The sequence below is a fragment of the Etheostoma spectabile genome, chromosome 2, assembly GCF_008692095.1.
Source record: "Etheostoma spectabile isolate EspeVRDwgs_2016 chromosome 2, UIUC_Espe_1.0, whole genome shotgun sequence".
Lineage (NCBI taxonomy): Eukaryota > Metazoa > Chordata > Actinopteri > Perciformes > Percidae > Etheostoma > Etheostoma spectabile.
Window position 1 is genome coordinate 582,731 of NC_045734.1, and position 25,987 is coordinate 608,717.

Below are 25,987 nucleotides of genomic sequence, written 5' to 3' on the forward strand. Positions count from 1 at the left end.
AACTCCCCTCCTTCCCTCCTCAGCTTGCCGCCTTCAACGACCCTCAACAATAAGCCCACCAGCCCGCTCCTCCCCCCTCGCCCCACTCATCAATTCACCCCCCCCCCCTCTCCCCCTCCCTGAAACTCTCACCTTCCACCATCCCCACACCCATCATCCTCCACCCCCTTCTCCATGACAGATGATCAGGTGAGAAGTCAACTTAAGAAAATCAAGGCAAGGACGGCCCTGGGCCCGGACGGCATCAGCCCAAGTCTCCTCAGGGACTGTGCGGACCAGCTCTGTGGTGTGCTCAGGCACTTATTCAACCTGAGCCTGAGCCTGGAGAAGGTCCCAGCCCTGTGAAAGACCTCCTGTGTGGTTCCGGTACCGAAGTCGCCGCGCCCCAGAGAACTAAACCACTTCAGGCCTGTTGCCTTGACTTCTCACCTGATGAAAACCATGGAGAGGATCATCCTGCGTCACCTTCGACCCCTGGTGGGCACACAGCTGGACCCCCTGCAGTTTGTTTACCAGCCTGGGATTGGAGTGGATGACGCAGTGATCTACCTGCTGAACAGATCGCTGCTCCACCTGGAGGACAGCGGGAGCACTGTGAGAGTCATGTTTTTCGACTTCTCCAGTGCTTTTAACACCATCCAGCCTTTGCTCCTCAGAGTGAAGATGGAGAGTGCCGGAGTGGACCAACACCTGGCTGCATGGACTACGGACTACCTCACCAACAGACCACAGTATGTAAGGCTCCATCACTGTGTGTCTGATGTGGTGCACTGCAGCACAGGTGCCCCTCAGGGTACGGTGCTCTCCCCCTTCCTTTTCACCCTCTATACCTCGGACTTCACGCACAACACCACCCACTGCCACATCCAGAAGTTCTCCGATGACACTGCCGTTGTTGGTTGTGTCACTGTGGGGAACGATCTGGAATACAGGACGGTTATCAGCTGGTGTGAGCTTAACCAGCTTCAGATAAACACCAGCAAGACAAAGGAGATGATTGTCGACTTCAGGAGGAAAACATCCCCTTTCTCACCGGTGAGCATCCAGGGATCGGACATTGAGGTAGCGGAGAGTTACAGGTTCCTGGGTGTTCACCTAAACAATAAACTGAACTGGACTGATAACCCCCATGTTCTATACAAGAAGGGCCAGAGTCGCCTCCATCTGCTGAGGAGACTCAGGTCCTTTGGAGTGTGCAGGACTCTCCTCAAGACTTTCTATGACTCTGTGGTGGCCTCTGCCATCCTTTATGCTGTGGTTTGCTGAAGGGGGGCAGCTCGGACCGGGACAGGAGCAGACTCAATAGACTGATCAGGAGAGCGAGCTCTGTCCTGGACTGTCCTCTGGACCCCATAGAGAAAGTGGGGAGAGAAGAATGTTAGCTATGCTGACATCCATCATGGACAACACCTCTCACCCCCTACATGACACTGTGGGGTCCCTGAGCAGCTCCTTCAGCAGCAGACTGATACACCCACGGTGTAAGAAGGAGAGGTACCGCAGGTCCTTCATCCCGGCCGCTGTCAGACTCTACAACACCTGCACTACCTGATATTGTTGTAGTTTCTGTTCCTGTTTTTCTCCCATCTACACCACACACTTTCTTTCTGTTTATCTTTAATATCGGTATTTATATTAGTTTATTACAAGTACTTACTTTTCAATATTTATGGTCACAGGTTAATATAATTTAAATTATGTTACCGACTCTTGCTTCATTACTCTAATTACACACTCAATTTAATTTTTAACGTCACTTACACTGCAATATTGTTTCTTGTATCATGGCAACCGCACTTTAAAATACCTTTATTTGACGCCATTTTGCTTACTCAGTCTATCATATAGTAATTGTCTATTGTTTGCCTGTATTTTCTTGTGTTTTTTTTTTATGCTATTATTGAAAATAGCTGCTGCTGTAGCAACAAAATGTCCCCGTTGTGGGGTGAATAAAGTATAATCTAATCTAATCTAATCTAAACCTGTTTTTGTCCTCTACTGTTCACTTGTATTCCTTTTCTTATGTCTCTTCACTCTTCTCTCCCTTAGTTTTCTAACTGCCTCTTCTTGCTCTTATTTCCCTCCTCTTCCGGTCCAGTCTTCCACCTGTCCTTCCTTTCCACTCTCCCTACAAGGACCAGAACAGAACAATCTGACTGATTTTGTTAACTAATCACTGTTAGTCCTCAATTCCTGCTAAATAAATAGCATGTTAAGTATGTTAATAATGTTAAACAATTACATTTCAGAATCAACCTACACATAATTGATGCAATAAAACGTCCCTGTTCAATAAGAAACAGGCAAGCAATCTAATGTGGGCCTATTGGCAACAACGATGCCAAATGAATAGCAAGGGAGTAGGATCGGCAAGTTATGTGATCAACATTTTCTCGCTGAGCCAGCCAGCCAGAGATCACTGACAGGCTGGCAACCTAATGCAGCTGTCACAAATTTGTTATGAATAGTTGAAGTTTTAAATCCACACTCTATTAAGTGGTTTCATTTCCTTTCATGACAGGTTACTGACTAGCCTACCAGGTAGGAAGGTAGGCCCTAGTGGTAGCTAGTGGAAGTGAAACTAAAATGTGTCATTATAGTACAACTGTGTGCCGTAATAGTTTGTTAATAATGTTAGCAAAAGCTTTTATAAATCGTAGATCTTACATCTGAGCAGTGCATGCTCTGACCGTCTTGAGGCTATGTGTGCGCGACTATACATTTGGTCAATGTTTTCTTTCTTTCATTCCAATTTCATGTCTGTCAGTCTCAGTGAAAAATGGGGACATATCTGGGGACAGCTCCAGCCAGGGACAGGTCACCAGAACGGGGGACGTCTGTTCACACTAGCTGTCATTATTACATAGTTGACCGTTAAGCTATTGCATTTGCCATGTGTTTTAAAACACACACAACACACACACACACACACACACACCTTTTGTATTATTTATGTATCCACATGTCATCATTGTATTACTAAAACATAATTTCAGAAGGTACAATGATCATATGTAGGCAGTGTGAAATGGGGAACCCCAAACACACACACACACACTCAAACACACGCACAGTAGCTAAAGCTCTCAGAAAAACATCAGTAGGAGAGCTTTGACAGAATTCATGGTGAGATTAAAAACCAGTTCAAATATTTGATCAGCATCAAGGTCTAACTTGGAGTCACTCCTGTTGTTTCATGGCAGTTTGGCAGAACAAAAGTCGTGCAATGTAGGACAAGGCCATTTCAGATACATAGCACATTTCAATACAAGTAAACTCAAGTGTCTTATATTAAAATGCATGTACTAATGAGTAAGAATATAATACATAGAATACAGGAGATTGCAACAATAACAAAAATTTGGTTTGTTTATACTGCATCTGTCCACTATTATTACCTTATTATTTCATGCTAAACAATCAGCTCATAGAATACCTCGGTGTAATGCTGGACACTCTCTTATTATCCAACTTATATTTATTTAGACTAATTAGGGTCTAACCTTTGATTCTGCCAAAATATTTATGCACACAATGATTTTTCAATTCAATTCAATTTCAATTAATAAATAGTATCAATTCATAACAAGAGTTATCTCAATGACTTTACAGATAGAGTAGGTCTAGACCACACTCCAGAATTTACAAGGACCCAACAGTTCTAGTAGTTTCCTCCAGAGCAAGCAACAGTGCGACAGTGACGAGGAAAAACTTCCTTTTAGGCAGAAACCTTGGACAGACCCAGGCTCTTGGTAGGCGGTGTCTGACGGGCCGGTTGGGGTTAGTGGAAATAACAAAAATAGGAAAAATAGTAGTTTGTAGCATTTCTTTGTAGTAGGACATGGCATAGCAGGGCACTGTGCGGCATTACAAGGCACAGCAGGACATAGCTGGGCACCGCAGAGTGTAGCAGATGAACATGGCCCCGCAGAACGTGTAGCTCACCTCAGTTATTGTGCTACCTCGTGGTTGCAGGCAAGTCCACATGTGACTGAACCATTAAATGTAAATGTAAATGTGCTGTATTTATATAGCGCTTTTCCAGTCTTAACGACTACTCAAAACGCTTTCACATCATACAGGAAACATTCACCATTCACACACATTCATACACTGTGGCCGAGGCTGCCGTACAAGGTGCCACCTGCTCATCAGATACACACTCACACACATTCACACTCCGATGCACAGCATTAGAGAGACTCTACAATCATGCATTGAAAATACTGGGCAAAAGGCCAACCAGATAACATCTTTGTCACATCCTGGGAGACCTGAACATGTTAAGATTTGACAACTACATTGCATTTGCAAATTCCAATCTCATCTGCAAGTTTCTACATGAACAAGCGACTAAGGCTCTCATGGTGCAACCATCACAGATGTAGATGTCTTGTATGTTTATGTGCTTTATGTATTTAAAATTGTGGCAATGTTTAATGTTTGTTTTCATAACCCTTCTAGAGACGGGCATTGGAAATTAGCAATAGCTACAAATGCTGTGTGTGGTTACATTGGAGATTTGTTGCACACATATTTATGTCTAAGCATCTATCCCTATTTAAAGGTCAAAGGTCACTAGTTTTTCATGGACAAAATGCTTCTGTGCTCCATTGGTCTTTAAAACACAAACTACAGTAACATAAGCATGAATGTGCTGTCATGTTGTTGGACAAAAATAACCAGAAGACCTATAGCAGCTTTCCAAAAAGTTGAATCAAGCATCAAGTCTTCTACTTGGAAACAGAATGTACCATTGTCTGAGGACACACATCTCTTAGCTGACTGAAGCATATTCCCATGTACTGTAATTGAATAGGCCTTTACAGGTGTTGTTCATGGCCATTACATGGAAATGTTCCAGATATCAAGTTGGATTTTGTCTTAGTGCATGATTGGATGATCAACCTTGTAAAGTGGAAGGTTGCACCTGAATTTGTGCATTTGTAGCAATGGAGGGGGAGACCTTAGACATTAGCTGACTCTTGATGCAAACAACACCTACCACTTTACTGGTACATCGTGACAGCAGCCTGGATCTGATTCAAACATTTCTTTCAAAATAATTTTAGTCGTACATCAGCTAATAACTTAGCTTAACCTGTCACAACAGCTCTGTGTGTGATGACTAGTGTAAATGAAGCACAGACATTTGGGAATGTGTCCAATAGCACAAGCTGGTGCTTCTATGGCACAACAAAGGCGGGGTCATACCCATTCACTACTACTAATAATAATGTATTATCATTAATCCCACAATAGATGCATAGATGCAGGTACAAATAACAGTATAATACCAGTTGTATGCTTGAAATATGGTTCAAATTAACGCTCATTAAAGCCAAATCAATCCTGATAGAAATGGATGAATATTATGTGGCATGCATATAGTTTATTGCCTCTAGATGGCAATAGTAACCTAATGATTGAAACCAATTAATGTTAACGCGCTCCAGTCTGATCCAGATCATGCTTTTGAAGTAAAAAAAGGAAAATGTTACTTTGTATGCATGTGTTTGTGCATCAGCATCTCATTTCTTCTGGAACACCTCTGGTGTCATATGTGGAAGTTGATGATAATATAAGCATAGTATTAACTAGAGGTCATAATGCAGGACCCATTTTAAGTCCCATATAATGTAAAGTAATTACTTGTTTATTGCCACACAATGTACCTTGGGCTTTGAGCGCTTGGTATTAAGTCCATTACTAAGTTTGTGTTGATTTACAATCTCAGGGTGTACCAAGGTGACCCATTATACTTTTTCATATTTTCTGTCATATCTATAATTTAATTTAATTTTAATTTTATTTATAAAAAGCTCATTTTTATTGATTCCCAATTATGAAATTACAACTTTTTTTTTACAACCCAGTTTGTTAGAACACACTTCATACAGGCCTGAAATACACACACACGCTCAGGTCCTATACACATGCACATGCAGAGATGTCAGAGTGAATGGGCTGCCTTGCTCAAGAGCACCTTGGCTTGAATGCCGCAAATCAAAAGCCTAGACTTGTGTGGATGTTTTAAGCTCACAGACAACGGACTCGGAAGCCTTAAAACAAACTTTTGAAAGCTTGAAAACGGTGTGGCCTACAAGTGCTTGTACTGTTGAGCGTACTGTGAAAATGTTTTTTTTTTATGAATTTCTCAGCTAATCGTAATCTGTAAAATATTGATTTTGCTCCAACCTGCTCCTTCCTTAAAACTTCCATATAGATTTATTTTTAAATTCTGCGCTTTGTTCTCAAATAAAAAGAACATATGTTAAATTACACTCTGTTCATTGTTGTTTAACTAAACTTTAATGTTTTTTGAAAAGACATGTCTTTCCTATTAATCCACGTCCTAATAATATGATTACATATTTTTTAGGGAAGGCATAAACCAACCATAGGGTACACTGTAATAATTCAATTTAATTCAATTTTATTTATAGTATCAATTCATAACAAGAGTTATCTCAAGACACTTTACAGATAGACCACACTCCAGAATTTACAAGGACCCAACAGTTCTAATAGTTTCCTCCAGAGCAAGCAACAGTGCGACAGTGGCGAGGAAAAACTTCCTTTTAGGCAGAAACCTCGGTCAGACCAGGCTCTTGGTAGGCGGTGTGTCTGACGGGCCGGTTGGGGTTAGAATGAAGAGTGGCAATAAAAATAGAAAAAATTAGTAGTTTGTAGAAGTTCTTTGTAGTAGTTCCATGGCATAGCAGGACGCTGTGCGGCATTACAAGGCACAGCAGGACGTAGCAGGACGTAGCAGGACGTAGCAGGCACCGCAGTGTAGCAGTGAACATGGCATCACAGAACGTGTAGCAGGACCATGGCGACAGCTGCTACCATGATTTCGGAGCCTCTTGATCCAAGGGAACATGCTGGTGAAAAAAGAACATAAGGACTCCGGGGAATGACTCCCCAGAAATAGGTTAGTAACACGCATTTCTGGGGACATGGATGCAATAATGAAAAGTAGAAAGATAGAGGAGAGAGGAGCTCAGTGTATCAAAATAAGTCCCAGCTGTCTAAAACTATTACAACAAAACCAAGAGAGACGATGGTAAAGAGAGCTCCAGCCCGGCCGGGCCAGAACTCTCCCCAACCGGATCGGGCTGTATGCCAAGTCTCCCTTTAGTTCTATTACATTCTTGATTATATGTTAGATAAATCTGAAAACTATGTGACTAACTACTACCCTAAACAATATTCGATTCTATGCCCTAACTAGTGTATCAAAATAAGTCCCCAGCTGTCTAAAACTATTACAACAAACCAAGAGAGACGAGGTAAAGAGAGCTCCAGCCCGGCGGGCCAGAACTCTCCCCAACGGATCGGGCTGTATGCCAAGTCTCCCTTTAGTTCTATTATATTCTTGATATATGATAGATAAATCTGAAAACTATGTGACTAACTACTACTCCCTAACATTATTCGATTCTATGCCCTAACTAGTGTATCAAATAAGTCCCAAGCTGTCTAAAACATTATTACAAAAAAAACCAAGAGAGACAAGGAAAAGAGAGCTCCACCCGGTCGGCCAGAACTCCCCCCAACCGGATCGGGCTGTATGCCAAGTCTCCCTTTAGTTATATTATATGAAACTATGTGACTAACTACTACTCCCTAACAATATTCGATTCTATCCCCTAACTATAAGCTTTTTCAAAAGGAAAGTCTTTAAGCCTACTCTTAAATGTGGAGACGGTGTCTGCCTCCCGAACCCAAACTGGAACCTGGTTCACAGGAGGGAGCCTGATAGCTGAACGCTCTGGCTCCCGTTCTACTTTTAGAGACTCTAGGAACCACCAGTAACCCTGCATTCTGGGAGCGTAGTTCTCTCCCAGGGTTGTAAGGTATATGAGCTCTTTAAGATAAGATGGAGCCTGACCATGAAGAGCTTTGTAGGCGAGAAAAGGATTTTAAATTCTATTCTAAATTTTACAGGAAGCCAATGCAGAGAAGCTAAACAGGAGAAACGTGATCTCTTTTCCTGATTCCGTCAGAACACGTGCCGCAGCATCTGGATCAGCTGTAGAGTCTTTATGGATTTTTTCGAGCAGCCTGATAAAGAATTGCAGTAATCCAACCTAGAAGTAACAAAAGCATGGACTAATTTTTCTGCATCATTTTTAGACAGGATATTCCTGATTTTTGCAATATTACGTAGGTGAAAAAAGGCGATCCTTGAAATTTGCTTAAGTGGGAATTAAAGGACATGTCCTGATCAAAGATGACTCCAAGATTCTTCACAGTGGTGCTGGAGGCCCAGGGTGATGCCATCCAGAGTAACTAATTCTTTGGATAGTGCGTCACGGAGGTGCTTGGGTCCGAGAGCAATACTTCAGCTTTATCTGAGTTTAACATTAAAAAATTACAGGTCATCCAGGTTTAATATCCTGAAGGCACGTTTGAAGTTTAGCTAACTGATTGTTCATCGGCTGATTGATAGATATAATTGAGTATCATCTGTGGTAATACTGGTCACTTCTTTTCTACACTACATCTGGAGTAAAGCTACAGTGAACTGCATGCTCATATATTGTTCTTGGACTTGGACTAGGTTTAAAAATTACTCTGACTTTTTTCCCTCTGTGTTTAAAGATTCCCCAACCTGGTGCAGACATGCTACCTGAACTCCACTCTGCAAGGCCTCCTGACAATAACTGATTTTATTCAGGGTATCTACAACCAGGAGAGTGTGTGGAGTTCTCTCCCCAAGTCGGAGCTCCTCAGGTACAACACCTCACACACTCTTACTCTTTGGTTTCTCCTCTAACTTTGCAGGTCAACATACTAACGAGAACTAAAAAGTATATACATTTTCCTCTTTGTTCATGCTCTTTCCAGAGGGTTTGTAAAAGTCGGACTCGCCAGGTTTACTACCAGCGAGGCAGTGAAAGAACCAGCACTGACAGCCTTTAAAAGGACTGTCGCTGAGTTCAACTCAGAGTTTGAGGACGACAGACGTCAGAGAAGTTAGAACGCTTTTTTGTTTACACACACAGCGCCACACAAATCTTTAGATATATGCTTTTGCACTTTTTGTAAAAGTGTCCACCTTCCAAAAACTCTTGTTCCTGTATGTTTCTGTGCAGGACGCCCACGAGTTCCTCAGCTGTGTTCTGGATCAGCTGTGGTGTGTGTCCAGCGACCTGCAGGTAGAAGCATGTAACAAGGGCTACAGTTACACCTGCCCTGTTGATGCTAATATCACCTTCCAGATGTTGAGCACCGGGACCTGCAATGGGTATGAACACCCAGCTGCAACCAGTTTTGCAGATAGGGTGTAGAGATTCCCCATGTTGACAATGCATTTGATTTTTTCCATGTATGGTTGTGGTAGAAAACCTCTCAATTGGGATGTGTGATATCTATGACTGTGTTTTAATTTGAATGTTCCTTTTATTCTGCAGATGTGGTTTGCAATCCACCCGGGAGGAGGACTACATCGACCTGTCACTGGACTTGGTGTTTGCCGGTGTCTGTCTACTTGAAAGGAAGCGGTGCATCTGCTCATTTACTCAGTCTAGTGTGATTTCCCCCCCCCCCCAGCACTCATGCTCACACTCCACCAAATGTGATTTTGTGTTAATATGTTTGTCAAGAAGATTTTTGACATCATCCATCAAAAGATGTAAGCCAAAACCCTCTTCTCATTCCTGTTCCCTGATAGGAGAACCAGCTGGAGTATTGGTGGTGTGTGGAGTGTGGTGCTGAGGCGTCGTCGTAGCATTCTTGACGCTGCGAGTGAGTAAAATCAACAATCACCAAAGTTCAGTCAGGTTCATTAAATCTTTAACCAACACGTGGTTGTGGCGTGGTCCATGCTACTGAAATGAGCATCGTCAGCCATTTGGGTTCCTCAACTCACGCGGGTTAAGTGTGTTGTTGCATTTGGCTGCCACAAATTTCAACGTTTAAGAATTGACGGTTTCTTCAGATGTACCATTAACAAAAATGTCCTCTCCTCTCAGGCCATTACATCTGTGACAAAGCCCACAGGGACGCAAAACCACAGGACATGTCTAACAACTGGCTAACATACAATGACAAGGACGTCAGTGAGACAACCGGCACAAATGTCTGTCACCAGTGGCAGCTGCTGTACGTGAAACATTTAAGAGAACACCTCTGTCTATACACTGTACATAAAACCAACAAAAAATGTAATTATGCATCACAAACGTTACAACATTCTTCTGTGAGTTTTAAACATAGACTGTATAAAATAGGCTTTAAATTGCTCCCAAGTGCTGCAGTGAACTACCATCTCTTCATTGAAGCCTCTATGTTTACAGGCTTGTGGTGATGAGCAATGTGCCATAGGTTCCAAACACCAACATGTTGTGAACCAGTGACCGAGACCACAATGAGTTCCTCAGCCTGCCCATGAGTGTCAGGCTCAACTGGTAGCGTGTTCATGGGTATGTATGCTGCAGACGGCTGAAACAATCCAAAAGATATACAATACGTTTGTACTGTAAACACACATATTAATACCAAACTAACGTACTGGATCCCTAGGTTTAATTGAATTAACATGATGATTCAGCCCTGGCTTTTCGCATGCCACAGACTCCAGTAGACTCTCTGTGGAAACTAGTACAGGCTTAGAATCTTCAAGGTTGTGAAGAAAAGAAAAGCGTAACACAGAACTACATGGAACTAAAGAATGCTGGCTTGAGTATTTCTTGATGCAGAGACACACTCCTCTCTGACATTAGTCCTTAGTCCTTAACAGTATTTCAAGATATCCACAGACTCTAACTAAAGTCTCCTACATCTGGGTACTGGGAAACAGCTATTGTTTGTAAGGCTTTTATCCTGACAAGACAATAAAAGACTCATTACTAACCAGGCAGCCTGTTCAAATATACACCTCTGAATTGACAAAGATGTGTGCTGTATACATTCTTTGTCCTGCTCCAGTTTTATAATACCGAGGAAGTTAGTTCCTGTCATGTATGTACTTTAGAGTACTTTAGAGTAGTTATTAAAGCAGAGACCATATTTCTATAGTTACTAAATACTAGGACTGTCACGATAACAAATTTTGCTGGACAATAACTTGACCCAGAAATTATCAAACAAATATATTGTCGTTCTGAGACCATTTTCATCTAATGTAATGATAATGAAGGTACACCTTTTCAAAGATCAATAAACTTTTATTTCTAGAGAACAATTAACACTGGAACTGGAAGACATTTTAAATATGTGACTATCTGCCACTTTCATTAGCTAGTATGTGGCAATGAAATTAAATAACTGTCAGGCACCTCCCGCTCTGATTACGTTTTCTGTCTGTATATCTGTTTTTCTCTGTCTATGTGTCATGGTTCCTGTTGCCATGCAACCTGGGGAGGCGTGGCCTCCTTCATTCATGACCACCATCACCTGTTCCTGCTCAGCCTAATCACCAGCACCCACCTGTGTCTCACCATCATCACCACCAGCTCTTATACCGTGACCTGACATCCAGTCCCTGTCGGATCGTTAGTCTTCCCAGTATGTGCTTGGCGCCTCATCCGACTTTTTGCCAGTTGTCGTTTTGCTTCGTGTCTGTCTTCATCTTTGGTAACGTCTGTCTCTCTGTCTACACATCCAGTTAATCCTGCTACGGACCATCAACACTCTACACCTCCGGATTGTTTTCACCCCCCTTGCCGCCACAGATTTTCCCTCTGCTACACCTTGGTTGGGCATCTGGTTCACGGATTAGCATCAATAAACTCTCATTGATCTACTCTCTGTCTGCGTTTGGGTTATTCTGCCAGCCTGGTCTGACAATAACGGATCATTAACCGTTGAGTCTGTCACAGTAACTTGAAATTTAATTTTGTGAACTGAATTTGAATTGTGAGAACTAAATGTGAAGATGTATAGAAAGTTGAATTTTCATTGATGATCACATTTTATAGGATTTCAGTTTTAAACAAAGAAATTCACTTCAAACCACACTATTCAAATTTGTTTTTTATGCAATTATTCAAGCAGTTCAAATTCAAATATAGCCAAAATGATTCAAATTCAGTTTCTGTTGGCACATACCTCAGCCCACAGGTCATTTCTACGTATTGTTTTGCATCATTTGCTGCTAGCAGCAGGTTCTGTGGGGACTTTACTGCTGATTAAGTAGCATCACTGTTAACCACTATAGTTTCAACAGGGCTGCTCAAAATATTCTCATCCTCATCCACACTTTTCTTCCTAGTAGTTCCTGTTTGGCGCCATGATTGCAGTGCTTTTGAACCATTCATTTTACCTCTGCTCATAGTATCTTGCATCAAAGCTCCTCATTAATCACGGATGTAAGTGCACTCCGTGCATGAATGGAAATGTGACGTTGGCAAGCTGATGTTGAAAAAAAATCTTACATTTAAACAAACACTTTTTAAAATGACTTTTAACTGATCATCGTTAAATTATTGTTATTGAAAATGTTGTAGTATTTCTATATTATGTTTTTAAATTAAGTTATTTCTTTTTTTTATTTAAATGTATCAGAGATTTCCAGCTGCGTACCACTAGATGGAGTTCCCGTACCACCAGTGGTACTTGTACCACAGTTTGAGAAGAAGTGCTGGGGACGAAGTACACACTGCAATACACTGGTAAGAGCAAATGAGGTTTAACCATGTATCAACTAATTTAAATAGCTTACGTTACTGTATTGTGCCAACAGTTCATTTCATTTAATATTGTATGTGGTGTTTTCCCTCGCGGGGTGTACATTTTCCACCAAAACAAGTTCCTTCTCCAAACACTGCATGACTACATCCTCCCTTACTTCACCCCTACCCTACACCATTGCTGCATAGCCCAGCCATTGTCCCATGAATCTCATTTTATTTCTATGCTCCAGACTGCTAAACACAAATAGTAATAAATCAACCAGGTCTAAAATCGTAAGGATTGCCACTTTATATACTTTGTAGATGTACAAACTATGGTCTGGAGTCTGGGCCTTTTCATGAGCATCATATTTTCTGAATTGTGCACATAGTTCCATGAATTACACAAACAATTCATCAATTTAAAAGAAGTAGAAGTACAAGACTGAAAATATGTAGTTATAAAGACTACTCACTCCAAAGTCACATAAGTGATGTCCAACTGAAACTACGACCAAGCAACGAGTGTTGTTCGTTCTTTTGCATTGCTGGATAGAACATCAGGATAATGCTTAGCTATTTAGCTGGTGACCAAGCCAAGCAGCAAGCTAGGTGACGTAAATTGTGCAAGATGACATGAGCTGAGTGGTTTCACACAAAACTAAGTGGTACTACGACAAACTAAAGACTTTATTCACATGCAAAATAATCTTTTACATTGACCAACATCATCTGTGTTGTTCATATCTCTCAACCTTTGATGTATGTTTTTTGCTCATTTGGTGGATGTAGCATATCAAGCCAACTTTTATAAGGAAAACAACTTACACATTTAGTTTTCATAGCTTAAGAACACAGTTTATTACACTCTTTAGGTGGATAAAGCAACATACAGTATATTATAAAGGCACAGTGGATATGACACATGCCTATGGTGTGGGAGAACTGGGATCAATTCCCACGGCGATACATCAACCAATAATGTGTATGATTACTTTTGGTCCAGCATAAATCATGACAGTGACATGCAGTCATATAAAGAACAAACAGCAGCTTAAGTATCATCTGTAGAAGTCAGGAGGAGCACTGCACACACTGTTACGTCTAGCAGGTTGGATTTATCTGGCAGACAAATGGGTAGCTTGTGCTGCAGCCGTTATTGGACCAGCCCTTGGACGCTGCAAAAACATCAGCATCATCAGCTGTGCTATCAACACAATGACGTCAATCAAGTTGTATTAATGCATGATCAAGTGTTTTTTTTTTCATGACAGTTGACTGTGTGTGGGTTTTCTATTCTTACTTTGAGAGTTGACCTGTAGGCACTGGTAACTGGCAGTGGAGCTCATTGATCCCGGGTTGCTATAGTCAAACACTGAGCCGTCTTCCCATCTCCAAAAACCCTGAAGGAAATCATTGTTACAGTATCCTTCAGTACGCGTTTAGTTTAAACACCCTTTGGTGTAGAATTAGAGCATTTCTGACTAAAAAACAAACAAAGACTGCATCAATTTTCACAAAGAATGTTTCAGTTTTCTAAACTGTTGATCTACTTTGATTGAATATTAGGTTAAACGTTAATAAAGAGTATTTTTTTTCCAATCTGGATCCTATTTTACCATGCATTGGTGTCTATGTGACTAATGCAAAAAAAAATCTGGTCCGGTACTGATCGAGAGCACTGTGACCGGCAGTCGTGAACCGGGCTGCAATGTAACCCAGGAGGACAAATGTGCTCCGTCACTTTCGTCCACTAAAACTTCTGTTTTCTCTACTGACAGGCTCAGTTTATTACTCTAAGTGTCTGACAACATTATGGAAAGCATTCCTATAGAGATAGACCTTTTTGTTAAATAGTAAGATCCAATTTGTTTAACCAGAAACAGCTTTAAAATCGCCATCGCCAAACCCATCAGACTCTATTTAAATAAACAAGACTTTTAGAGTATATATAGCCAGCATATTTCCACATGTAAATGGGTAAAGATTTTCAGCTAAAACAGAGTGGGCATTGTTGGAACAGTGAAAGATGAACTAAAACAGCCTTTAACAGTATTTTATTTCTGTAGACATTAAATGAATTGTGTCTCACCATGATACATTTTTTGTTTAGTTAAAGGGAGGCTGGTGGGATTGGCTATATCGATTTAGGGGATGATGAAAAAAAGGATGTTATTCTAACAAAAAGGTCTCTGTGGGGTTCCTTTCCATAATGTTATCAGACACTTGACTAACCTGAGCCTGTCACTTTTAGTGGACGGGAATTGAAGGTGCGCAAGTGCCCATTAATGTTAATCTTGCTTAAGATGGACCATTTCCAAAGATTGTTGCTCCCATCCCGTTAGTCACTTAGACACAAAAACATAAAAATGAAGTTCCACTTTTGAGAGAAAAAAGAATACGTTGCAGTCTAGAAATCACTCAGAGGGAACCAAAGGTCTTCTAAAATAAAGGCTTTTTAAATTAGATTAGATTAGATTAGATTAGATTCAACTTTATTGTCATTACACATGTACAGGTACAAGGCAACGAAATGCAATTTCGGTCTAACCAGAAGTGCAATAGCAGTAAGTGCAGTAAATGTGAACAAACCTGGAAATAGTAACCTCCAATCCAGGCCAAAGTGTGGCCCCCAGTCTTGACCAGACGCTGGAGGAAATTATACTCCAAGATGTTGTGGACTGAAGCCAGACTGCCACCAAAGCTGGCACAATAGCGCTGCAGGACAGGACAAGAGGAAAGGAGGAGTTTTTTTAAATTATTCAGATCAATGTTACTGTTAATAATGATAAACTATGTTATTACCTCTGCATTGCTCCAGGGATAATTAAAGTTGGCTAAGTAGTAGCAGCTACCACGGAAACTATGCCAACCATCAAGGCAGAAATCAAAACGGGCTGGAACAATGAGGAAAGAAATTAATCATTACAATCAGCACTAAATATGATTTTTTTTTACTCATTATGTGATTTTCTTCAGTATCTCAGGACAGAAAGGAATGTGACGTTAAGTTGAGTTCTTCTTGTCTTGCTCCAGATGTTAATGTGAAGTCATGTGATTTTCTTACCATGAGGTTGAACAGGTTCTCTGCTATCAGCAACATCAGTATCAGCATCCATCTCTGTAAACCCAGCAACAACAGGTCAGCATTAGAGGTGCAATAATGAATTGGTCTGAAACATTGTTCAAGGAAAAGAAAAACATTCTTCTCTGATTCAGCTTAAATGTGACTATTTTCTGGGTTGTTTTTGCTGCTCTGTGTCAGGAAACTGAATATCTAAGTAGTGGGGGAAAAAACAAGACAGGTGAGGACACTTTGGGCTTTGGGGAAAATTTTTCACAATTTTCTGACGTTTTACAGACCAAACGATTAATTGATTGATTAATTGAGAAAATAATCAACAGATTAATCAACCTAGTCTGTAAAGTAAACTGATTTATGTTTTCTTTGTGTAAGATTCAATTCACATTGTTTTGTCATTTCAGACAAAGCTGGATAGAAATATAGAAACTAAAATAATGTAAGGGATTAGTTGTCATCATATTGATACACTTTCCTGTGCTGAGAATCCCAAAATATGGCAGCACTGATACCTGTATGAGCTTCCAGGTGATAAAGAGCAGCAGATTGGTTTACTGCTACATGATGATTTAGATTAGAAAGTTCAGTCGCACTGTGGTGTTCCCTTCACTGAACTCGCCAAATTAAAAGTTTTCTTTCAGCTCACATGGGAATTTCATTCATGATTCAAGGAGAAATTGAGCAACGTCCACTGTGATGATACACAATGCTTCATGTTATAACACCATCTGAAGTGACGTGACCACGTTCTGGTCTGGAATCTGACTATTCAACTTGGAAGGTTTCAAACAAAAAGCTCCAATACCTGATTTTGGCACAGGTTTGTTTTCCTGTGGGACTGCATCAGCCTCATCTGGAACAACAGAGAGGAAAGAACGGCAAAGATAGTGCTTGTAGATCAGTGTTTTACAGTTACAAAGGCATGTACTAAACAATGTCTCACAGATTATATTTCCCGTTGTCCCTAAGACCCAATGTTTTAAAGACCCCATTTAATCAATTTGTCCCAAATAGTGTTTCAAAAGTTGTCATTAAAAGTCCCATACTTTAAAAAGAAAGATACCATGTCTTTAAAAAAAAAAATGAAACCAGGTTGAGGGGCTTTAAAGAGCCGTCAGGACCTCCATACAGTCATGATGTCAGTCACAACTTTGTAGATAGTGTTGCTACATGTGTATGCACACATGGACCCTTTTCTATTTGGATGCAGTATATATATGAAACTCTCCATGGTGTGTGTACATGGAGCAGGAAAGACTCTGGACATCTGGTACACACTGTTTATGTGTGTGTTTGTGTGTGTCTGTTTCTTCGTGTGTTGTTTTGTCTCCATCCCTCCCGTCTCTCTTTTTTAATTTATTTGTTGTTTGCTTTTTTTTGGCCCTGGGACAGGTTCTCCGTCTCAGTGTATTGTTCGTAGTTGTGTGTCACTGTTTGTTTCTTAAATATATAAAAATAATTATAAATTTGATTGCGAAAAAAAAAAAAAAGCCAATACCTGATTTTGGTGCAGGTTTGTTTTCCTGTGGTACTGCGGCAGCCTCAGCTGGAAAAACTGAAGGGAAAGGGCGGCAAAGATAGGCCTTGTAAATCTGTGTTTTACAGTAACCTGCATCGGACTGGCATCAGTCTGTCCTTATAAATATAGATGAAATATAAATATCATCTACATTTCACAATAGTCTAAAATGTGTTATTGAAATGGTACTTGGTATTTGAATGTAACAACAACACGTGGATTTTCTGTAGCGCTTTAAAATGTACTCCACAGCCATTTACATAAAAACACAACAGAAACCAAAAAAAACAGTGCAACGATAAAACAACAACAATGAGAAATAATGACAGTAATCACAGATTAAAAGCAGTATTATGTATCACCTGTTGCAGCCCTGGTGGACAGAGCAGCACAGAGGAGAACAGAGAGGACCAGAAGAATCTTCATGATGAAAGCTGATGAACGGTGGTGGATGCTCACAGATCTGAAAATTGGAAGCATTGAAAGTTCAGAGAAAGATATGAATGCTAAATGAAGCAACATTGAAGCATGATGACTCACAGAGAGAAGCAGGTAAATATGAAGTGTTCTTCAGGTACCAGACAGGTGAGTGATGACTAGAGTCTCTGTTTGATATGTATATATATGCACGCTGAATTACATTGATTCATTTCCTTGTTGTGTAGTAGACAATAAAACGTGTGGACTTTGCCTTCTGTGTCAGTATTGAGTTGTGTTGCAGGAAGACAGGTATGTTTTCCCCTCAAGGTGTTTTAACAATAACATCAGTCAATCTTATTTGAGTCAATAAAGTGGTGAAATGTCCCAGCAAACGTTTTATTGCTGGTACACACTGTTAAACCTACTGCCTAAACTGGAATTACGAAAACTCAAACCTTCTATGGATGTGCAGGAAGAATTGGCTATAACTTGAAAAGGAGCCATACATTAAGACATAGGTGTTGATTCAGTGATGCTGTGCATGAACATGTGGTAAGTGAATAAGTAAAGTTTATTTGTACTAGTACAGTGCCCATTCTAAATGTGTCTGTTTGAAACGGGCCCATTACTTGGCCTGTGGTATTTTTGCTGCTTGAAGCTTTCTCCAGAACCATTGTAGAAATTGACTTACAGAAGGACTCCAAAGCACTTAGCAACCACACTGTGTAGGCCCTACAGCCTGCTGCTGATTTACTGTGTACTCCAACTACTAAAATGGTACTACCACATTCCTGACTGATGTGGCAGATTCAGAATTTACTCACAAAATATCACTATTGAAATGTGGCGGAATCACAGATATTTGCCTTATGGACTGATGGCGGTGCGCCATGTGCCACCCATTATCTGCGTTCAACCACTAGAACCGGACCGAGTACAGAGTTGATGTTAATGTTGATGTATGCATTTGATTCATGGGATAATGTTATCAGTGTTAGTCTATAAATTAGCAGAACATTTGAACAACTGGACCCAGGGTGAGCATGGAGAGTGAGTCTGAGTGAGAAGGAAGAATTTTCAGCTCACAGGAACTTAATACGATGATACTGTCTATACCCATACCTAGATCTAATGTCAGCAAAAATACCTATTGAGTTAGTTTCCTCTTAGAGAAATCCTGAGTGAATTTAAGATTTAAAATGATGGGTAGAAAAGGATGAACCGGCGTTGTGGCAGCACTTTTTGTTCCTCAATCTTTTTTCAGTTTTTTTTAGTTTCATTCACCAAGGAATATCCAATGCTGTCCAAATTACTCAAAATGCCAAAACCCGAGTTCATTGGGTACCCAGGAAACCAAGTTGGAAGTAGATTGGATGAACGGTTCATGAGATATTTCAAAGAGAGACCACACACACACACATACAGAAGCCTCCCGATTTAATCGACAGACAGCACTTATAAATTGACCAAATAAATGAATCCAGTATAACAAATCGATAATCATAAAAAGCACAATAAATCACAGTTAATGAGAGTGAAACACAAAAGCATAAAATGCATGTATTACAGTCAACAATGTGGTAAACAAACACCTGACTAAGAAGATACATATACAGTGAGGAAAATAAGTATTTGAACACCCTGCTATTTTGCAAGTTCTCCCACTTAGAAATCATGGAGGGGTCGGAAATTGTCATCGTAGGTGCATGTCCACTGTGAGAGACAATCTAAAAAACAATATCAGGAAATCACAATATATGATTTTTTAACTATTTATTTGTATGATACAGCTGCAAATAAGTATTTGAACACCTGAGAAAATCAGTGTTAATATTTGGTACAGTAGCCTTTGTTTGCAATTCCAGAGGTCAAACGTTTCCTGTAGTTTTTCACCAGGTTTGCACACACTAGAGAAGAGATTTTGGCCCACACCTCCACACAGATCTTCTCTAGATCAGTCAGGTTTCTGGGCTGTTGCTGAGAAACACGGAGTTTGAGCTCCCTCCAAAGATTCTCTATTGGATTTAGGTCTGGAGACTGGCTAGGCCACGCCAGAACCTGGATATGCTTCTTACAGAGCCCCTCCTTGGTTATCCTGGCTGTGTGCTTCGGGTCATTGTCATGTTGGAAGACCCAGCCTCGACCCATCTTCAATGCTCTAACTGAGGGAAGGAGGTTGTTCCCCAAAATCTCGCAATACATGGCCCCGGTCATCCTCTCCTTAATACAGTGCAGTCGCACTGTCCCATGTGCAGAAAAACACCCCCAAAGCATGATGCTACCACCCCCATGCTTCCCAGTAGGGATGGTGTTCTTGGGATGGTACTCATCATTCTTCATCCTCCAAACACGGTTAGTGGAATTATGACCAAAAGTTCTATTTTGGTCTCATCTGACCATATGACTTTCTCCCATGACTCCTCTGGATCATCCAAATGGTCATTGGCAAACTTAAGACGGGCCTTGACATGTGCTGGTTTAAGCAGGGGAACCTTCCGTGCCATGCATGATTTCAAACCATGATGTCTTAGTGTATTACCAACAGTAACATTGGAAACGGTGGTCCCAGCTCTTTTCAGGTCATTGACCAGCTCCTCCCGTGTAGTTCTGGGCTGATTTCTCACCTTTGTTAGGATTATTGACCCCACGAGGTGAGATCTTGCATGAAGCCCCAATACGAGGTAGACTGACAGTCATGTCCATTTTCTAATGATTGCTCCAACAGTGGACCTTTTCTCACCAAACTGCTTGGCAATTTCCCCGTAGCCCTTTCCAGCCTTGTGGAGGTGTACAATTTTGTCTCTAGTGTCTTTGGACAGCTCTTTGGTCTTGGCCATGTTAGTAGTTGGATTCTTACTGATTGTATGGGGTGTACAGATGTTTTTATGCAGCCAATGACCTCAAACAAGTGTATCTAATTTAGGATAATAAATGGAGTGGAGGTGGACATTTTGAAGTCAGACTAACAGGTCTTTGACGGTCAGAATTGTAGCTGATAGACAGGTGTTCAAATACTTATTTGCAGCTGTATCATACAAATAAATAGTTTAAAAAATCACACATTATGATTTCTGGATTTTGTTTTTTTAGATTATGTCTGTCACAGTGGACATGCACCTACGATGGCAATTTCAGACCCCTCCATGATTTCTAAGTGGGAGAACTTGCAAAATAGCAGGGTGTTCAAATACTTATTTTCCTCACTGTATGTCTTTAGCTGGGTTGTACTCCCTGGCAACCTGCAGGCTATTTCCCTCTGAAATGGTGCACCTTTACACCACTTTGGGTCTCGGAGGAGCATTTCGACCCGAAGCTGGACGGAAAGCTTGGCAATTTGCCCGATCTGACATCTCTGGCCCGTCAGGGATTTCCATCCATGCGTCTCGGCAAAGATGTGGCGTGACCTGTGGCCCCTTCATGTTTTTAGGTACACGTAGATTCTGTCATCTGCTCCTCGACTTGAGGTCTTCCGATTTAGCCATTAGCAACTTGTTGCAATTTGCCAGCTTTTCACATTTGGCCTCAAGCCAGTTTCAGTGACGGCCTCCTTCGTCGCCGTCATATTTGGTTAGTTTTCTCATTAGCATGTTGGTTTTGAGCTCAACACCTAAGATAAATATATGAGCTAAACAGAATCAGTATCAGCTTTATTTGCCAGGTATAAGGACACATTCAAGGAATTTTTCTTTGGAACATCGTTGCTCACAAAGTGCTTACCAAACAATATATACACACGAATATATGCATGCTCAACATAGAATGCTATTAAGAGTGCAAAGTATGAAGGAGTGAATTGTTAAATGTGGAGCATGGTGCAAAGGATGCTGGAATAAATAGTATTATGTTATTATTTTACAACATGAACAGTAATGAATAGTATGAACAGTTCTGGATTAGTGAATGAGAATGATGAATATATAATAAGTGAGATATGAGAATGATGAATAAATACAAAATAAGTGGAATAATGAATAGAACCAGGACAGTGTTACTGGGTTATTGACCAGAATTGAACCTGACAGTGTGGGTAAGAAGTCAGCTGTTCATCTGAGTGATGGCTTGTGGGTAGAAACTGTTCCTGAGTCTGTTGGTTTTGGCGTGCAGTGCTCTGTAGCCCCTACCAGAGGGAAGAAGCTGGAACAGGTTGTGTCCGGGGTTAGATGGGTCTGCAGTGATGGTTCCTGCCCGTTTCCTGACTCTGGAAGTGTATAAGTCATGAACGGAGGGCAGGTTGGCACCAATGATCTTTTCTGCAGTCCTAACTGTCCGTTGTAGTCTGCTCCTGTCCTTTTTGGTGGCAGATCTAAACCAGACAGTGATGGACGTGCAGAGGACAGACTGGACGATGGCTGTGTAGAAGTGGATCAGCAGCTCCTTAGGCAGGTTGGATCCCAGAAACCAGAAGGATTCCACTGCAAACACAGAGCTGTTGAGTATGGTGATGGGGGGAAGAGTGGGGGTCCTCCTTAAGACACTCCTCCTGAACAGACTTTAAAACAATATTAATGGATAAGTATGTAGGAGCTGGCTCTCCACCCATGCTCGACCACGCCCCCCCCCATAAACAACCTTTTCTAAAGGTTTAGATATAAGGGGGAGCTTTTAGATCTGTGACTGCTGGGAGGGAATGTATCTAGGTTTGTTTTTTGGGGAGAGGCTGAACAACAGCCAGCTTACAATAAGAGGGGGCACGACCAGATTCCAGTGAGCAATTGACAATGGCGACCAAACAAGAGCCATTTTCAGCGCAGTGTTTTTAACTGAAATAAAGACAATTTTGACCCTTGTGTTGTCCTTCTGGTTCAAAAACGGACAAAGATTTGACATTTTTGTCCCTTTTTTTCACTAACACCACCATACATCCACTAGTTTTACATTACGTTTTGGAATTCATGGTCAATAACCCTCATTTATACAGAATTATACCTAATATTTGAGTTAAAAAAGCAGAAATTATGAATTATTTTTACTAATAGTTAAGATCAGAGAAATGTAGGGATGAGTATAGTCAGGAATGAAAGTGATCAATACTATTCACAAAGAGCGTTGGATGGAATCCAATCCATTTTTGTGGTAATTTGGTTAAAAAGACGACCATATTTCAGATATAGACAGTTTTAAAGGGGTCAAAATTGACCTGAGGACAGGAGTGTTGATTGTGGTTCTTCAAAACAACAGCAATCTCCATTTAAATTAGGTAAAAAGCATGTTTTCCCAACTGGAATGTAACTTGGTATCTTAGTTAATAGGAGTGAACAGTAAATTAATTTGAAAAGAAATCCAGATTTTGCCCGGAGTTGAAGAGTATTAGTATTACTTTATCCAAATAAAAGAATATCTGACTCAAAGATTGCAACAATAAGGAAGGACATTATATTGTTCCTGCAACTCTGACTGTATGAGGCAATTACTTGATAGGTGTAATGAGGCTGACTCAGTCAAGGACACAGTTATCAAGATGGCCTTCAGCAGAACAACAGGGAAAAACATGGGACTTCCTTCTGGAAAGTTCCCCAACCCATTTTTCATACAGTTTACTGCACATCTTTGGGACATCCTCATCACATATATGGGAAATAGAAAACAAAGATTAAATTAGATTAGATAAGATATAATTCATTGATTCCAAATTGGGAAATTTCATATGTCCATCAGCGTTCTGTACTCTCCATCCAGTTCATTCCTTATACACCCAACAAGTGCAGAGTCAAAGGAAAACTTCTGTAAGTGACATGAATATGACATTCCCCTGTGGAACACCTGTAGGCTACCACTCTTCACCCCTCTTTTGTTCAGGCAATCTAGACAAAGAATCCACATTTTTGTTTTGTGTACCTGAGCGGTAGTTGAGGGTGTACTTGAAATTTGCCAATTGGTCCCCCCATTGTTGTTCCACTGCTCTAAGCCGGGCACACCAAGGTGCACCAAAGGGTTGTTTTCTGTGAAAATAGTGAATTTTGCAACACAGAGATAGTCTTGAAACTTTTCTGTGACTGCCCATTTGAGGGCCAGCAGTTCCAGCTCAAAAGTGAAAGGTGCTATAGTTCTGGTCGTGCAGCTGGCATAGGCAATTACTCACTCTTGTCTCCCTGTACCTGTGCTAGCACTCAAACTGGCAGCTGTAAACAGCCTAAAAAGGAGAGAGAAGTCAGGATATGCCAGAACAAATGCATTTACTAGGGCTATTTCAACTGGTTGAAGGCTTGCTGGCACTCTGAAGACAAGCTAACTGGAGCGGTCTTCTTCTCATGTGCAGCAGTACCATGTGTCAGGGCATTCAATGGTGCTGCAATCTTGGAGAAGGCAAGTATGAAACATTGATAATAGTCAGCAAAGCCAAGAAAAGATTTTTGGGCTGGAACCTCAGTCCATGCTGTTGGAGCCGCCGATAAACCTCCTCCAGTTCGAGCACATGACTGTTAAAATCAGGGGAAAACATCACCAGGTCATCCACATAAGTGAACCGTAAGTCATTTCCCATGTTTCCAAAGCAGTGTTGCATCAACCTTTGAAACGTGGCTGGGGTGTTGCACAGGCCAAATGGCATCTACAGGCCGAAGGGTTTTGTGAAGGCAGTCTTCTCTCTGTCAGAGAGTTCCATCTCCACCTACCAATAGCCACTTGCCAGGTCCAGTGTGAAATACCATTTAACTGCTTTGCTTGGAGAGTCCAACTTTCATCCGTATTTCCTGACATTGCACATAGGGACTATGTTATTTCCTGCACGCATGTGCAAAACGTATGTGGTACTTGGCAGTCAGCTGAAGATACATTGAGCATTTGTTAATTTTTAAAGTATTGTTATCATGTTCTATTTTATGGTGTAAGGGCGGATACATTTGGAGAAGAAGGGTAGAGTAATAATTTGTTGAGTCTTATAAAATGGGGCACAATCCCGTGCAGCTCAAAAATGACAAGAAGATATGCTGCTATGGGAAAAAGTTACCTCCTTCAAGCCGGATTTGAACCAGCGACCTAAGGATCACCGCCATAGTCATCTACAGTCCTCTGTTCAACCAACTGGTGATGGGTATGGCTGCAGCCTGGAGCGTCCCATGTCATCCGTCCCGTCTCATGCGGTCCCGTCTCATGCGGAGTTGTGTCCAACAGTAAATTCAGAGGGTCAAAAATACGAAATCGCGAATAATTTTCCAGATGGAGTCACGGGTAAATTCGTGACCACATTTGTTACAATCAATTGAAAAAACGTTAATAACTGTTAAAGTAACAATTTTGCCACATATATAGTTTGCTCATTTCTGATTATGGTTGTATTGTTCCATATAACGTTTCTGCCAACTAACGGCAGCATTTTCTAAGGAGAAATCCACGATCTGCACACACAACAACAAGACTACAAAAATAAACATGTTACACTCTTTCCTAGACTTTTTAATTTTATATTCTAGGCCTATATTGTTTTCACACTTCACCGGGACATATGCAAATACAACTGCTTATCAGCATGGCGAGAGCATTCGACTGTATCGATCTACTGGCGCTGCCTCGGCTGTCGGCTCTCTGTGACCCAGGGCAGAATGCTGTTGGGTCTCTGTGACCCGGGGAAGAATGCTGTTGGGTCTCTGTGACCCGGGGCAGAATGCTGTTGGGTCTCTGTGACCCGGGGCAGAATGCTGTTGGGTCTCTGGGACCCGGGGCAGAATGCGGATGTATTTACCGCGGCCTCGGCTGTCGGGTCTCTGGGACCCGGGGAAGAATGCTGTTGGGTCTCTGTGACCCGGGGCAGAATGCTGTTGGGTCTCTGGGACCCGGGGCAGAATGAGGATGTATTTACCGCGGCCTCGGCTGTCGGGTCTCTGGGACCCGGGGCAGAATGCTGTTGGGTCTCTGTGACCCGGGCAGAATGCTGTTGGGTCTCTGGGACCCGGGGCAGAATGCTGTTGGGTCTCTGGGACCCGGGGCAGAAGGGGCTAGTTGGGGTCTCTGGGACCCGGGGCAGAATGCTGTTGGGTCTCTGTGACCCGGGGCAGAATGCTGTTGGGTCTCTGGGACCCGGGGCAGAATGCTGTTGGGTCTCTGTGACCCGGGGCAGAATGCTGTTGGGTCTCTGTGACCCGGGGCAGAATGCTGTTGGGTCTCTGGACCCGGGGCAGAATGCTGTTGGGTCTCTGTGACCCGGGGCAGAATGCTGTTGGGTCTCTGGACCCGGGGCAGAATGCTGTTGGGTCTCGGGTGATCCGGGGCAGAATGCTGTTGGGTCTCTGTGACCGGGGCAGAATGCTGTTGGGTCTCTGGGACCCGGGGCAGAATGCTGTTGGGTCTCTGTGACCCGGGGCAGAATGCTGTTGGGTCTCTGGGATCCGGGGCAGAATGCTGTTGGGT

General features: G+C 41.7%; 1 protein-coding gene across 2 annotated transcripts; it reads right to left on the reverse strand.

Annotated features, from left to right (window-relative positions):
• Nucleotides 1-13,592: 13,592 nt before the first annotated feature.
• Nucleotides 13,593-17,857, reverse strand: LOC116694743 (ladderlectin-like). Of its 2 annotated transcripts, XM_032524610.1 has the most exons (9): nt 17,765-17,857; nt 17,587-17,694; nt 17,204-17,260; nt 16,511-16,567; nt 15,691-15,744; nt 15,429-15,520; nt 15,216-15,341; nt 13,927-14,026; nt 13,593-13,801 (listed from the first exon to the last, which is right to left on the reverse strand). In XM_032524610.1, exons 2-9 carry the CDS (start codon nt 17,648-17,650, stop codon nt 13,728-13,730), a joined length of 624 nt encoding a protein of 207 aa, XP_032380501.1. In that variant the 5' UTR covers nt 17,651-17,694; nt 17,765-17,857; the 3' UTR covers nt 13,593-13,727. The 2 variants fall into 2 exon arrangements, with proteins under 2 accessions (XP_032380501.1, XP_032380509.1); XM_032524618.1 differs by lacking the exon at nt 16,511-16,567 and having other exon boundaries at nt 17,765-17,853.
• Between the last annotated feature and the right edge of the window lie 8,130 nt (nt 17,858-25,987).